Source organism: Oryctolagus cuniculus, chromosome X (assembly GCF_051225735.1).
Source record: "Oryctolagus cuniculus isolate XC-2025 breed Fujian yellow rabbit chromosome X, ASM5122573v1, whole genome shotgun sequence".
NCBI lineage: Eukaryota > Metazoa > Chordata > Mammalia > Lagomorpha > Leporidae > Oryctolagus > Oryctolagus cuniculus.
Genome location: NC_142888.1, coordinates 37,182,457 through 37,196,522, shown reverse-complemented (window position 1 = coordinate 37,196,522; position 14,066 = coordinate 37,182,457). Strand labels below are relative to the sequence as shown.

Here is a 14,066-nt window from a genome sequence, read left to right as displayed (position 1 = left end):
AAATTATCCAAAATGAGATAGCCAGTTAATGTTTTGGTTGTAATTTTCTTTTTTATTTGTTAATCTATTCATGTACTTAAATCATTGAAATCTTTTTTATATGGCTTTTGTTATTTATTTCTTTAATTGATGATAGTAAGAGTCCACATTTATGAGGTACAGTGTGATAATTTGATACTTGTGTACAATGTGATGATCAGATTAAGATGACTAGCAGTCTCCTCTCCTTTAACATTTGTCATTTCTTTGTGTTGGCAAGCTTTGAACAGGACTCTTCTAGTTCTTTATAAATAGAATGCTATTGTTTTGTTTTGTATAATTTTAAAACCTAGAAATGGAAAGAAATAAAAAAGGGAAATGCTTTGGGGTGGCATCAATATAAACATATAACTATAAAACATCTTTCACAGAAAGGTTTAGTATCTTTTTCATCTACATTAAGAACTTAAATGATCATAATAAAACTAAAGCTATGATATAAAAGAGCAATAATTTCAAATTAAAATTTAATGTATGCAAACAAAAACCATACTGACATTTCTAACATGCATGGTTTTTGTTTTTTGTGATAACTCTGGGGGAAATGAAAGATTGATAAAGTGTAAATCGGTAGAACATTTTGGGGGTTAACTATCTGCACCAGGGATTCTTAAAATATGAATTGCCTAGGTCTTGTTCTGTGCAGCTGGTTACATTGTCACCTGTGAGGCCGCATCCCACCTGAGCACCTGTTTGAGACCTGATTGCTCCACTTCCATTCCAGCTCCCTACTAATGTTCCTGGGAAAGCAGTGGAAAATGGCCTAAATCCTGGGCCCCTGCCACCTGCAGGAAGCTCCAGACTCCTGGCTTCAACCTGGCCCAATCCTGGCCACTGGGGCTATTTGCAGAGTGAACCAGCAAATTGTAGTCTTGTAGTCTAGCCCAAGAAAGTAGTCATTTGGTGATGTTCCTTTAGAACCATACATCTTTTGGTACAGACCCAAATCTGTAACATGTTACTGTTTATCTATCTCTCTTCAGTGAATGTGTTGGATTAGGAGCATCCTAATAGGTTGAAAATATTTTCACTACCATTTCCTGTCTGGGTCACTTTTTTGCTTCTGTAGGTGTGGGAAGCTGCGGATGTATTAATCAAAGCTGCTCTTCCACTGACAACAAGTGACACAAAAACTGTGTCAGAGTGGATCAGTCAGATGGCTACTCTGCCCCAGGCCTCCAATTTGGCTACTAGAATCTTGCTTTTAACATTGCTTTTTGAGGTAAGATTTGGATTCTTTTGAGCCCTATAATTAATTTATCAAAGAATTATCAAATACCAATTTTATGAGGCATTGAATTAGATGTGTGAGGCATATTTCATGAAGCTAAGTGAAAATGAGCACAATTAAGTACATACTACAGTATTCTGGGCTACATAAATTATATCAGCAATACTGTTTTGTGTGAGTTTGGGAATGGTGTATGTGTCACTTCTGGATAATGTGAGAAAGATTTCTCAGAACAAGTGCTAATTGATTGTATTGTGTCTTAAAGGATTATAAGGTGGCAGTTAGAAAGACAAGTATTCAAATTACTATCATAGTTTGGTCATGGAATATTTTTGCCCCTTTGAAGAAACCTAACTGGTGGCCACATAAAGGGCGGGGTGTGGAAATTGGAATTTGGTCAGCATTAAGGTGGAAGCGTCAAGTGGAATCAGGCTCCTCCTTTCCTTACCTGATGAGTCAGCTTACTTGAGGCAAGAGCATGACTGGAATAAGACATGATTCTTGTTCTAATCAACATAGGAGCTAAGAGGCAGTTGACCTTGGGTTATTCATTTGTAGCTCTTCATGTTTAATTTAAAACCGAACTTAATGAAATAAACTCCTTATAAGAAGGCCAAATGGTGTGCCTACTCTCCAGGGACTTTCCCTTTGTGCTAGATGTAATCATTCTTTTTATAGCACCTTATGCATAGATTAAATACTTGGGAAAGTTTCTTAAATAACTAACTTTTTTGGATATTCATTTCCAGTTACAGGTAACACATTAGTGTAGCCCCAGGAGTAGGAGCCATTAGTGTATTTATTCCATCTGCTTTTTAAGATTCTAAAACTTCTCTGCAAATTGGAGACTGCAAGTTCCACATGGTTAAGACTGCACAGCTAAGATCACAATGCCTGATGATATGAATATTTTCATATTAAACACATAGTAATGTGCCAGGCACTGTGTGGAGCGCATTGAATAACCTCATTAATCATCACATTACCCTGGAGATAAAAGTTTAATTCCCTCAGACCCATGAGAAAGCTAGAACCTAGAAAATTTTAAGTAACTCATTTCACATTACACAGCCAGTAAGTGGTAAGGTAGAATTCAAATCCAGCAAACTGTATTACTATTTACCTTCATGTTCTCCTACACCTTCTAAATTCTTGATACTGAGTAGAAGTTGCTAACCTGGTTTATTTTTTTTGCTTTGATTAATGATTCAGGAGCTGAAGCTGCCTTGTGCTTGGGTGGTTGAATCCAGTGGCATCCTTAATGTTCTGATCAAGCTCTTGGAAGTGGTTCAGCCTTGCTTACAGGCCGCCAAGGAGCAAAAGGAGATCCAGACCCCAAAGTGAGTGACTGTTTCCAGCCTGTTTGATTTTGTGTTGCTGTGGGACTTGACCCCTCAAGCTTAAGGTCTGTATCTCAGGCACTTTTCTGGCTCACATATGGGTCAAATCTGGATACTTTAAGTATTTTGAAAATTGTGAGGTGCTTAATGAAATAAAGATACATTCTGCCAATTTGCACATATTTCAGACTTTCCCAGAAGAAATCATTTTTTGTTTTTAGGTGGATCACCCCTGTGTTGCTCCTGATTGATTTCTATGAGAAGACAGCCATATCCTCAAAAAGGAGAGCGCAGATGACTAAGGTGTGTGATATATATATGGTTGGCAGGACAGTCTAGGTTTCTTGAGAAAAGAGCAGACTGTAAGAGAATATTAGAGGGCAGTGAAGAATGTAAAGGTCTCTGACCAAAGTATAAATTTCATTAGGGATCTTCAGAGCCACATTTCTGTTCTAAGTGGTGAGTTGGAGCTGCTGGCCCAGTGCGCCAAGCACTTACTCTGGAAGTCATTGTTAAAGGGATTTACGGTCTCTGGAAGAGGAGTGGCTCTCATGTTATGTGAAGCCCTGAGTGTGCAACAGTTCCTCCAAAGACAAGTGCTCCACAGAGAAAGAATATTACATGTGACATTACCTTACTACCTTCTTAGAAGGAGAGGTTTTGTTCCCGCAGATCGGAAATGAATGTTCCCTTTTTGGGGAAAAACCATTAGAAACAAAAGGAAAGTAGAAGATGGCAATACAAGGATGTAGATGGATTTTTGCTTAGATAGATCCTAAGGATTGTGAGGACTAATGTCAATGGAAACGCAGTTTTCAAAACTTGCTACATGTCCAGTATATTTCTTTTTCCTGGATTAGTTTTAGCAATGAACAGTGATGAAGTTACTATCACTGACAACCTTGAAGGAAATACCAAGGAGAAAATTTTTTTTGCTTTGATATTTAGTACCTACAGTCCAACAGCAACAACTGGCGCTGGTTTGATGATCGCTCTGGGCGTTGGTGTAGTTACAGCGCAAGCAACAACAGCACTATTGACTCTGCCTGGAAATCGGGAGAAACAAGTGTACGGTTTACCGCAGGCCGAAGAAGATACACTGTCCAGTTCACTACAATGGTGCAGGTATATGCTGATCAGAAGCTATAAACTATATTACAAATTGGGAAACATGCCTTTTGATTTTCTTTAGGAAACAACAGTCTTAGCAGGATTACCACTACTGAATTTGGCTTGGTTTTCAGGAAATTAAGTCTTCTTTTTTTTTTTTTTTTTTTTTTTTAATTTTTTTTGAAAGATTTATTTGAATAATCAGAAGTTAGAGAAGAGAGAGAGGTCTTCCACCTGCTGTTTCACTACCCAAATGGCTGCAGCAGCTAGGGCTGGGCAAGATCAAAGCCAGGAGTCTCATCCCTGGTCTCCCACACGGATGGCAGTTGCCCAAGTATTTGGGCCATCTTCTGCTTTTCCAGGTGCTAAAATCAGCTAGGAGTTGAATCCGAAGTGGAGCAAGGGCCAGCTCTGTGGCACAGTTTTTTAATCCTCTGCCTGTGGTGCCGGCATCCCGTATGGGCACCAGTTCTAGTCACTGCTGCTCCTCTTCCAATCCAGCTCTGCTATGGCCTGGGAAAGCAGTAGAAGATGGCCCAAGTCCTTGGGCTCTGGCTTCGGATCAGCCCAGCTCCAACTGTTGTGGCCGTTTGAGGAGCCAACCAGCAGATGGAATACCTCTCTCTCCGTCTCTCCCTCTCTAACTCTACCTCTCAAATAAATAAATAAAATCTTTAAAAAAAAAAAGTGTATCAGCCAGAACTTGAACTGGTGCCCACGTGGATTGCTGGCATTGCAGGCAGCAGCTACTCACTACACCACAATGGTAGTCCCTAAGAACTGAGTCTTCTAAAGTTATTGATGAGACCAGAAATCTGTGCAGTTTGATACTATCCTTCCTGGAAATGAATTTTAAGTGTTCATTCCAGGGTTAGGGAGTTGATTAGGGCTGATCTTGCTCTGTTGGAAAGTTTAAAGTTCATTATAGGGCCTTGTATATACCAGTTTTCTTCCTGGGTTTTCTCTTCTATAGATGATGGGAATGGAACAGATTGCCAGGGTTTCTTCCTGTTACATCATTTTCCTGGGAAGTTCATACACACCCATGTGCACCTTTATAATTCCTTTTTTTGGGAGAGATATTTTTTTTTGTCTGCTTGAATTCCTAGGTTAATGAGGAAACAGGAAATCGACGCCCTGTGATGCTGACTCTCCTCAGGGTACCACGGCTGAATAAAAATTCAAAAAACAGCAATGGACAAGAACTAGAGAAGACGCTGGAAGAAAACAAAGAAATGGATATCAAACGCAAAGAAAATAAAGGCAATGGTATGGACTTTTAGTTTCAAGTTTTAAGGAATGTTTTAGTCTAGGGTGCCTTTGTGGCTTGCTCTGCCCTCTTCCATTGCAAGTGATTTCCTTTTTGGCAGATTGCTTGACAAAGTAAAGATACACAGTCTTCCCTTATGCCTTTTCATCTGGTCTTATAATCGGTGTGTAGTGTATTTTTCGTAATAGGACTCAAGTGCTTGGGGGATTCTTAGGAGGGAGAGGTATGGAAGGAAATGTCAAATCAAACTGCCTAAACTTTGATTTTTTTTTCTATTTGTAGATACCCCCTTGGCTCTAGAGAGTACAAACAGTGAAAAGGAGACAAGCCTGGAAGAAACAAAAATGGGGGAGATACTGATCCAGGGCCTGACAGAAGATATGGTGACTGTTTTAATCCGGGCCTGTGTGAGCATGTTGGGAGTCCCTGTGGATCCAGACACTTTGCATGCCACCCTTCGCCTCTGCCTGAGGCTCACCCGGGACCACAAATATGCCATGATGTTTGCAGAGCTGAAGAGTACCCGCATGATCTTGAATTTGACCCAGAGCTCAGGCTTTAATGGGTTTACTCCTCTGGTCACCCTTCTTTTAAGACACATCATTGAGGATCCCTGTACCCTCCGTCATACCATGGAAAAGGTGAGACATTTTGGTGTCATGCTGATTTAGATCTACATCATACCTTTGTTCTCCTCAGTCTTAAGCAAATAGACTTCTGCTTATGATACATAGCTAGATTTATATATATTCTCTACCCTATCCAGCAGAATTTCCCAACTGTGCAGAAACTTGCCTGGATATGGTTGATTATCTTGCTGAATGACATTAAAAGAAAGAACTGGAAAATTCATTTATATTCATATATATGAGTGTTTGTTTTTAATTTTTATAAAACTAAAAAAATTTCATTACTTATTTGAAAATCAGAGTCAGAGAGAGAGAGAGATCTTGCATCTGCTGGTTCACTCCCCACATGGCCGTAACAGCCGGGTCCAGGACAGGCTGAAGCCTGGAGCCAGGGGCTCCCACATGGGTGTAGGGACCTAAGCACTTGGCCATCCTCAGTTGTTTTCCCAGGCTCATTAACAGTGAGCTGGATCAGACGTGGAGCAGTCAGGTCTCGAACTGGCACCCATCTGAGATGCCAGCATCACAGGCAACAGTTTTACCCACCACACCACAACTGCAGCCCTAGAAAATTTATTTTCTACCATTAAAGTTACTATAGCAATAACTTTGATTTAGAAAATCTTCTCTAGTAATCTAGATTTTGTTAACCAAGCCAAAAACTGTTAGGAACTAGAATATCTAATTCTAAGTTTGTGTCTTAAAGATCATTCCTTTGAAGGAGTACTCACAGGTACTCATCCAAGAACCTGTTTTCCTTTATTTTTTTTAACATTTATTTATTTATTTATTTGAAAGAGTTGCAGAGAGGCAGAGAGAGAGAGAGAGACAGGTCTTCCATTCACTGATTCACTCCCCAAATGGCTGGCAAAGGCCAAGAGCTGGGCTGATCTGAAGCCAGGAGTTTCTTCTGGGTCTCCCCCATGGGTGCAGGGATCCAAGGAGTTGAGCTATCGTCCACTGCTTTCCTAAGCCATATCAGAGATCTTGTTCGGAAGTGGAGCAGCTGGGACTTGAACTGGTACACATATAGAATGCCAGCACTGCAGGTGGCGACTTTACCCTCTACGCCATAGCCCTGGCCCCGAACCTATTTTCAAAATATTGTATTTCAGGATTATAAAAGTGTAGTAAGGCTTTTTTACTTTATATGATCTGCCAGGTACTTAACAAATATTTTTTGAGCAGATCAGAAAACAGTTTATATGTTTTATAAAGCAATGGAAGAAAAGATAACAGTAATTACAAAAGAATAAAAATGTAACTTTTTTTAAGATTATTTGTTTGAAAGAGTTACAGAGAAAGAGAGACAAAGAATGAGCATCCATCCACTGGTTCATTCTCCGAATGGCCACAGTGGCCAAGGCTTCGCCAAGGTGATGCCAGGAGCTTCTTCCAGATCTCCCACATGGGTGCAGAGGCCCAAGCACTTGGGCCATCCTCTGCTGCTTTCCCAGGTGCCTTAGCAGGGAGCCAGATCAGAAGTGGAAAAGCTGGGACTTGAACTGCACCCATATGGGATGCAAAGATTTATTTTATTTGAAAGGCAGAGTTAAACAAAGAAGAGAGTTCAATCTTCTGTTTGCTGGTTCAGTCCCCAAATGGCCACAACAGCTGGGTCTGGACCAGGACAAAGCCAAGATCCTAGAGCTCCAACAGGGTCTCCTGTGTGGGTAAAAAGGGCCCAAGTACTTGGCCATCTTCCACTGCTTTTCCATGTGCATTAGCAGGGAGCTGGCTCAGAAGCTTAGCAGCTAGGATTCGAACCAGAGTTCATATGGGCTGGTTTCGCAGGTTGTAGCTTTAACCTACTGTGCCACAATGCTGGCACCTCCATCTCCTTTTGTTGCAGTGTTCTTTTCCACATATTTAAGTGATGTTGCAATATACATTTTTGTGCCTAAGATTGTTACTCTTAGAGATCCATAAAAATCAGATCAATAAGGATAACAAATTCTGTTTTACTTGCTTGCCAGAAAGGTGGTACCCATTTAGCTTTCCACATGTGTATGTCTATACGTCACAGACTCTGCAGTTCTGCCAGCCTGTTTTAATTTCATCTCACATGTGCCAAGTCACGTGAAGTAGAGCTGTGAAAGGCAGCATGTATAGTTATCTAGTGTCAGGAGACAGCCCATCAAGGAAGAAACAACTATGTACAGATAGAATGCAGACTTAAAACATTTTATTGTTTAAAATTTATCAAACTTAAAGATGCTAGAAGAAAATGTAAGTTCTTATTGCGTGAGGAAAAAAATTTTGAAACTTGAAGTGAATTGTATTTGGGAGTGTGGGGAACAAAGGGAGATCAAAGTTTCAATAGGTCACCTTGGCAAAATGTAAACATTTGATAATATCCATTGTAGGAACAGGTATAGAGAACCAGGCATACTCTTACTTTGATGGGTGTGGAGATTGTGGCAGCCACATTGGAGGACAATTTGGTACTGTCAGTTTAAAATACCCTTTGACCTAGAAATTCTGTGGCTAAGAATTCATCTGATTATTAACATCAAGTATGAGAGAGTTCGCTGTGGACTTGCTTATAATATCAAGGAACTAGAAGTCTCATGTACAGCAGTAGGGTTTTAGATAAATATGGTATCTTTATAGTGAGATTAAACTTTTCTATATTTAAAAAGTGAAAGTTTTTTTTTTTAAATTGCGACCAAAGTATGAAGATTACCGTGTGTGAATGAACATGGCTTATTTGGTAAGAAAAACATTAAGAGATTAAAAGATAATTTATCCATATGAACATAAAATTCACAAAGAAATAGATAATAGAAAACACAGCTGAATTATTTTCTTTGTACTTTCCTGTGTTTTCCATGAAGAACAAACAGCTCTAGTCCAAATAATTGATGGTTTGGAGGTAGGCTATAAATTATTTGTAAGTCATTTTTGTTTTTAAATTTTTTTCAAAGATTTATTTTATTTAGTTGAAAGACAGAGTTACAGAGAGAGGTAGAGACAGAGAGAGGTCTTCCATCCATTGGTTCACTCCCCAGATGGCCTCAACAGCCGGAGCTGCGCCGATCTGAAGCCAGGAGCTTCTTACGGGTCTCCCATGTGGATGCAGGGGCCCAAGGACATGAGCCATCTTCCACTGCTATCCCAGGCCGTAGCAGAGAGCTGGATCGGACTGCACTTGGATTTTTAGGAAGTAGTGTTTGGTCAGCACTGTTTCTCCCTCTCTCTACCAGGTTGTTCGCTCCGCAGCAACAAGTGGAGCAGGTAGCACTACCTCTGGTGTTGTATCCGGCAGCCTTGGCTCTCGAGAGATTAACTACATCCTTCGTGTCCTTGGGCCAGCTGCATGCCGCAATCCAGACATATTCACAGAAGTGGCCAACTGCTGTATCCGCATCGCCCTTCCAGCCCCTCGAGGCTCAGGAACTGGTGAGTTTGACTTGCTTCTGACCTTTGACACATTAAAGGCTGTGACCTGACGTAACTCCAGAGATTTTTCTATGAGGGTATGTATAACTTGGATATCCTTCTTAGGTAGATGTTGCAACATTGGCTGGTTAGTCCTCTTGGTAAGTTCAGGAGGTGCTTCAGCAGCTTTTCTGATTGCTGTCAGACAAATCAAGGACAATGTAGTCCTTGCCTTCAAAGAGCTCATCTTGACAGGGCAACAGGGCTTACCTACAGTTAATGATTTACAAATAAAATGGTAATTACAAGGCAAATGAATGTGACTTACTTGGCGCAGTGGGAAATATCATATGTGTATTTTTGCCAGGGATTTGACCTATATTTCATTATAAACAATTAGATAAATACAAACTGTGGGATGTTCTGAGACAGCTGGTGTATCTCTGATTTCTGGGCATTACATTAGTATTGTGGTTATATAGAAAAATAATCCTGATAGGAGGCGTGTGTCAGTGTATTTCAGGGCAGTCAAATGGTGATCCTAGTTGAAAATTATGGACATTTATTGAACTTTTAAGATTTTCTTTCTTTAGTTTTTTAGAGTATTGCTTTGTTTTGAACAACTACTTGGGAAGGTTACTAATTATTTTGGGAGCCCCAGCAATATGCTAGGCATTTCTCAGGTGTGCTTTTATTTGATCCTCAAAATAACCAAATTTCAAAAATGAGAAAATTGTGTTTTGTTGATATAACAAAACTGGATTTCAAAATCAATTTTCTCTATTTGGTATTGCTGTATTACATCCTATGGGATGTGGGAAAGGCAAGAACCAGATGTTCTAGTAGACTACTTCAACATTGATTGGTTGAAAGTAGCCCCCTGTTCCAAAGCTTTTGTATCATTTGAGCACCTTTCTGAGTCTTCCTTTATTAGTTACCGAGTTTAGGTACTGGTTCGCTATTGATTGATTTTTCTCTCATTTTGGCTTAGCATCAGATGATGAATTCGAGAATCTTAGAATTAAAGGTCCTAATGCTGTACAGCTGGTGAAGACAACTCCTTTGAAGCCCTCGTCTCTGCCTGTCATTCCTGATACTATCAAGGAAGTGATCTATGATATGCTAAATGCTCTGGCTGCTTATCATGCTCCAGAGGAAGGTATGTGGCTAGCCCACCTCTGGAGGATGGGCACTGGAGGATACATTACTTTCCCTGGGTCTTTTTAAGCAACTTGTGGCATAGAGTGCCCACACTTTGAGTCTCGAGTTGAGACACAAAGTACAAGTCTCTGAAGAAACTAATACTCCTGAAGCATGACAGATACCACCCAGGGTAGCGGTGAGGCACCTGACCTGTTCAGGTGGGACAGGTAGGAAAGTCTCCTAGAGTAGAGTAAGTTATTTCTGAAATGAGTCTTTAATGATGAGGATCAGGAGACTGTGGAAGTTTTGAATGAGAATGTCTCTATAAAGAGATTAAAGAAGTATTTAAAAGGAAATAGTACCATTTTATGAACAGATTGAAAATGAGGTACAGATTTTTTGTAGAGTGCTGCTTGTAAGCAGTGAGAATACCATGGCTGAACTGCTTGGAACCAAGGGTCCCATTCCATTCATGTCCTTGTGCATTTCCTTCAGGACATACTATTACGGCCAAAATTTGATGCATACTGCTTTGAATAAGTAAAGAAAATCCAAACCTGTTTTTCATTTAGATAGCACTCTGACCCATACAAAGAATTCCTTGCTTCGCTCACCACAGAAACTTGACCCCATATCATAATTCCCTCCTCCCCATAATAATTTAGCTGTAAAGCTGTAGCAGCCATGTATTGACCCTGTGTGAGCAGTAGTATCTTCTATGTTAATTCAAGCTTAATTGTTGACAGCTGAGGAAAACAAGGAGCCTGAAAGTCAAATTGCCTGTGATCAAAAGACTGGTTTGTGGGGCAGTGGGTTAAGCCACTGCCTGTGACAACTGCATCCCATATGAGTGTCAGTTCAAGTCCACTTGCCATGCAACTCTCTGCTAATGTACCTGGAAAGCAGCAGAAAATGACCCAAGTGCCTGGGCCCCTGTCACCCATATGTTAGACCCAGCTGGAGTTCCAGGCTCCTAGCTTTGGCCTGGCCCATTTGGGGAGTGAACCCAGCAAATAGGAGATCTTTTTCTCTCCCTCTCTCTGTAACTGCCTTTCAAATAAATAAATAATTTTAAAAAGTTTAAAAAGTGTCAGAATAAGACTATCAACTGCCTTCTTGGTTATATACAAGAGAGATTCAAAAAGATAATGGAAAATTGAATAAAGTTTATTTTGGTGGGGAGGATAATTTGGAATCCGTGCAAAGGGTTTATGCAAACAAAAAGTTCATGGAAAATGCATATTATGAGAATGCTATACACCACAGATGCTTGCCCTCATACATTCATGTATCATGTAATGTAATTAGAGTATACTGAAATCTAGATTGTATACTCTACTGCACTCTGGGGCTATGGGTGTATCATCACATGTGCAATCCATCATTGACCAAAACATCATCATGCAGTGTATTGCTCTACTTAGACTGCTCCTGAAAACTCAGTAATGTTACTTTGTAAACAGTTGTAGCAGCTTAAAGTGAAACTGACCAAGCTACCAGATAGGCATTAACATTCTACAATCACAGAAGAATTTTTATTTTTGTTTTTCCTGTTTTCTCCAGCTGACAAATCTGATGCTAAACCTGGAGCTATGACTCAGGAAGTTGGCCAGCTCCTGCAAGACATGGGCGATGATGTATACCAGCAATACCGGTCACTCACTCGTCAGACCAGTGACTTTGATGGACAGACAGGCTTTTCCATTAATGTAAGTCAGTTCCAACAGCCTTCCATCTTTCTTCTCCCATTCTAGTGCCTGTGTTTTCTCAGTATTTAGGGTTATGCCAGGGAAATTTCGACAGTATTAATTTGGATGTATCTGCAGATTATCTGCAGCCTAAAAAATGAAAATTAAATTGACGTCCCTGGGATTTCTTTTTGTCTCGTAGGGTTGGAAATGGTTCCTTAATTTATTTTTATCTTCCCTTTTCCCTGCTTTCCCAGTCACTACATTTATAATGATTGCTTCTCAAATGTTATGGTATAGAGGGGAAAGTGCTTACAAGGTCAGCCAGAGTGTTTGTAGCATTCCCAGCCAGTACCCAGGGAAGGAGTCCTGCCATTTGGGGACCACTGTCTTTGAAGTTCACGAGAGCTCAAGAGTTTTCTCCTTCCACAGAGTCAGGTTTTTGCTGCAGATGGTGCCGCCGCTGAGAATTCCACTTCTGGGGCCTCCCAAGTAGAAGGTAATGATTTTGTTCATCCCTCTAGGATTCTTCTTTCTTGGAAAGACAAATTCCAGAAATTGTGGGGCTTTAGCTGAGGGTAGGAGAATATATGTGTAATTGTCACATTTACTTGTCTAAGCGAACTTTCTCAGAAGTACATTCAGTGTTAAAGGGCCTCTCTTTATACTGAAGTTAGTGGGAATACAACTTAACTAACCCAGTAATGGTTGCTGTGGTTAACATCCCTCCATTGTACTCCAACCCCCTCATACTACTATTTTTTTAAAGATTTTATTTATTTGAAGGTCAAAAGTTACACAGAGAGGAGAGACAGAAGAGGAGATCTTCCATCATTAGTTCACTCCCCTGATGGCCTTAGTGGCTGGGGCTAAGTCAGACTGAAACCAGGAGCCAAGAGCTTCTGGGAGCAAGCCTGATGAGACCTTTCAAGAACTAATTCTTGGGTAGGACAGATATTTTAGTTATATTTTGCTGCATATACCAGTGCCTGAAGATAAATGAAAGACTAATAATTAGCAGAACATTGTTTTACTCATTTGTGAGGGCTTCCTGCTCGTATGTAGTTTGTAGTATGGATGGTAGCAATCTTGTTTAAGGGAAGCATTGGTGCCCACTATGTGGCAGACTGTATCAGTGAGGGAGATCTGCAACAGAGAGAGGAGAGCATTTAAAAGTGAAGTCATCATTTGAGCTGAACTGCATTCATAAGAAAGCACCAAGCAAACATAAGGGAAGGCAGAGAAGGGTGTACGTGCCAGGTTTGGATAATACTAGCACAATTATTTCCAGATCACAATGTAAGTGGAGGGATGCCTGAACAAAGGGGTGGTGCCTCCCTGTTACACTCTGTCTACATCCCACATCTGAAACCCAGGTGATCCTAGTTCTCTGTTCTTCCACTACAGTGTAAGGAGAGCATTGGTTTATACCAATGACCTTCCGGTATAGCAGAGGTAGTATTCTTTGCACCTAAGACTTGATTTTTCCCAGTATTTTGATGTGAAATGGAACAACTATTTGACTTTTCACAGCCGCTGCGACTCCAGAGGAGTCTCGAGATGGGAAGAAAGATAAAGAAGGGGACCGGGCCTCTGAGGAAGGCAAGCAGAAAGGCAAGGGCAGCAAACCTTTAATGCCTACCTCCACTATCCTTCGTCTTCTGGCAGAGTTGGTGAGATCCTATGTTGGTATTGCTACCCTGATTGCCAACTACAGCTACACTGTGGGCCAGTCTGAGCTGATCAAAGAGGTAATCTTTCCAACTTCTACTTAAGATGTTACACTTCCATCATTTGGGTACCTACTTTGTGTTGAAAACTCAGGCATGCTAAGTACTAACCCAAGGATGAGGGCAACAGAGGATTCCATGAAAGAGCTAGGTCTTTTCCCTTGATGATCCAACAGGCTTACCAAAATAAACAAGAATTTAGCGGTTTATCTTCCAGATGTGCTCACACATGTACAAAGATACCAGATGTAGTAGCAGTATTAGTAGGGAAAAATGAAGGACAAGCCTAAATGTCCAACAATAGAGCTGTGGGAAAAAATGAAGTCATATTTCCTATGTCCTGATACATGATTATCTTCAAGTTAGATTTTTCGAGTGAGTGGGCACTTTGAGAAATTATGTCATATCCCAATATATGTAAAAGGTGTACCCAAGGAAAGTGTTTTTGTTTTTTAAAGGGGACCTTGTTTTGTGGGTTATGTCATAATTTTATGGTTGTTAAGTG

General features: G+C 40.4%; 1 protein-coding gene across 50 annotated transcripts in view; it reads left to right on the top strand.

Annotated features, from left to right (window-relative positions):
* Nucleotides 1-14,066, top strand: part of HUWE1 (HECT, UBA and WWE domain containing E3 ubiquitin protein ligase 1) — a 142,696-nt gene that overhangs the window by 93,676 nt on the left and 34,954 nt on the right. For all 50 annotated transcript variants that reach the window (XM_089324739.1, XM_089324753.1, XM_089324748.1 and 47 more), the window contains 11 exons: nucleotides 1,109-1,261; nucleotides 2,483-2,610; nucleotides 2,832-2,913; nucleotides 3,559-3,735; nucleotides 4,830-4,989; nucleotides 5,273-5,631; nucleotides 8,826-9,021; nucleotides 9,992-10,159; nucleotides 11,707-11,852; nucleotides 12,264-12,330; nucleotides 13,365-13,582. In XM_089324739.1, the coding sequence (XP_089180865.1) occupies nucleotides 1,109-1,261; nucleotides 2,483-2,610; nucleotides 2,832-2,913; nucleotides 3,559-3,735; nucleotides 4,830-4,989; nucleotides 5,273-5,631; nucleotides 8,826-9,021; nucleotides 9,992-10,159; nucleotides 11,707-11,852; nucleotides 12,264-12,330; nucleotides 13,365-13,582 (1,854 nt within the window). The remainder of the gene's footprint in view (nucleotides 1-1,108; nucleotides 1,262-2,482; nucleotides 2,611-2,831; nucleotides 2,914-3,558; nucleotides 3,736-4,829; nucleotides 4,990-5,272; nucleotides 5,632-8,825; nucleotides 9,022-9,991; nucleotides 10,160-11,706; nucleotides 11,853-12,263; nucleotides 12,331-13,364; nucleotides 13,583-14,066) is intronic.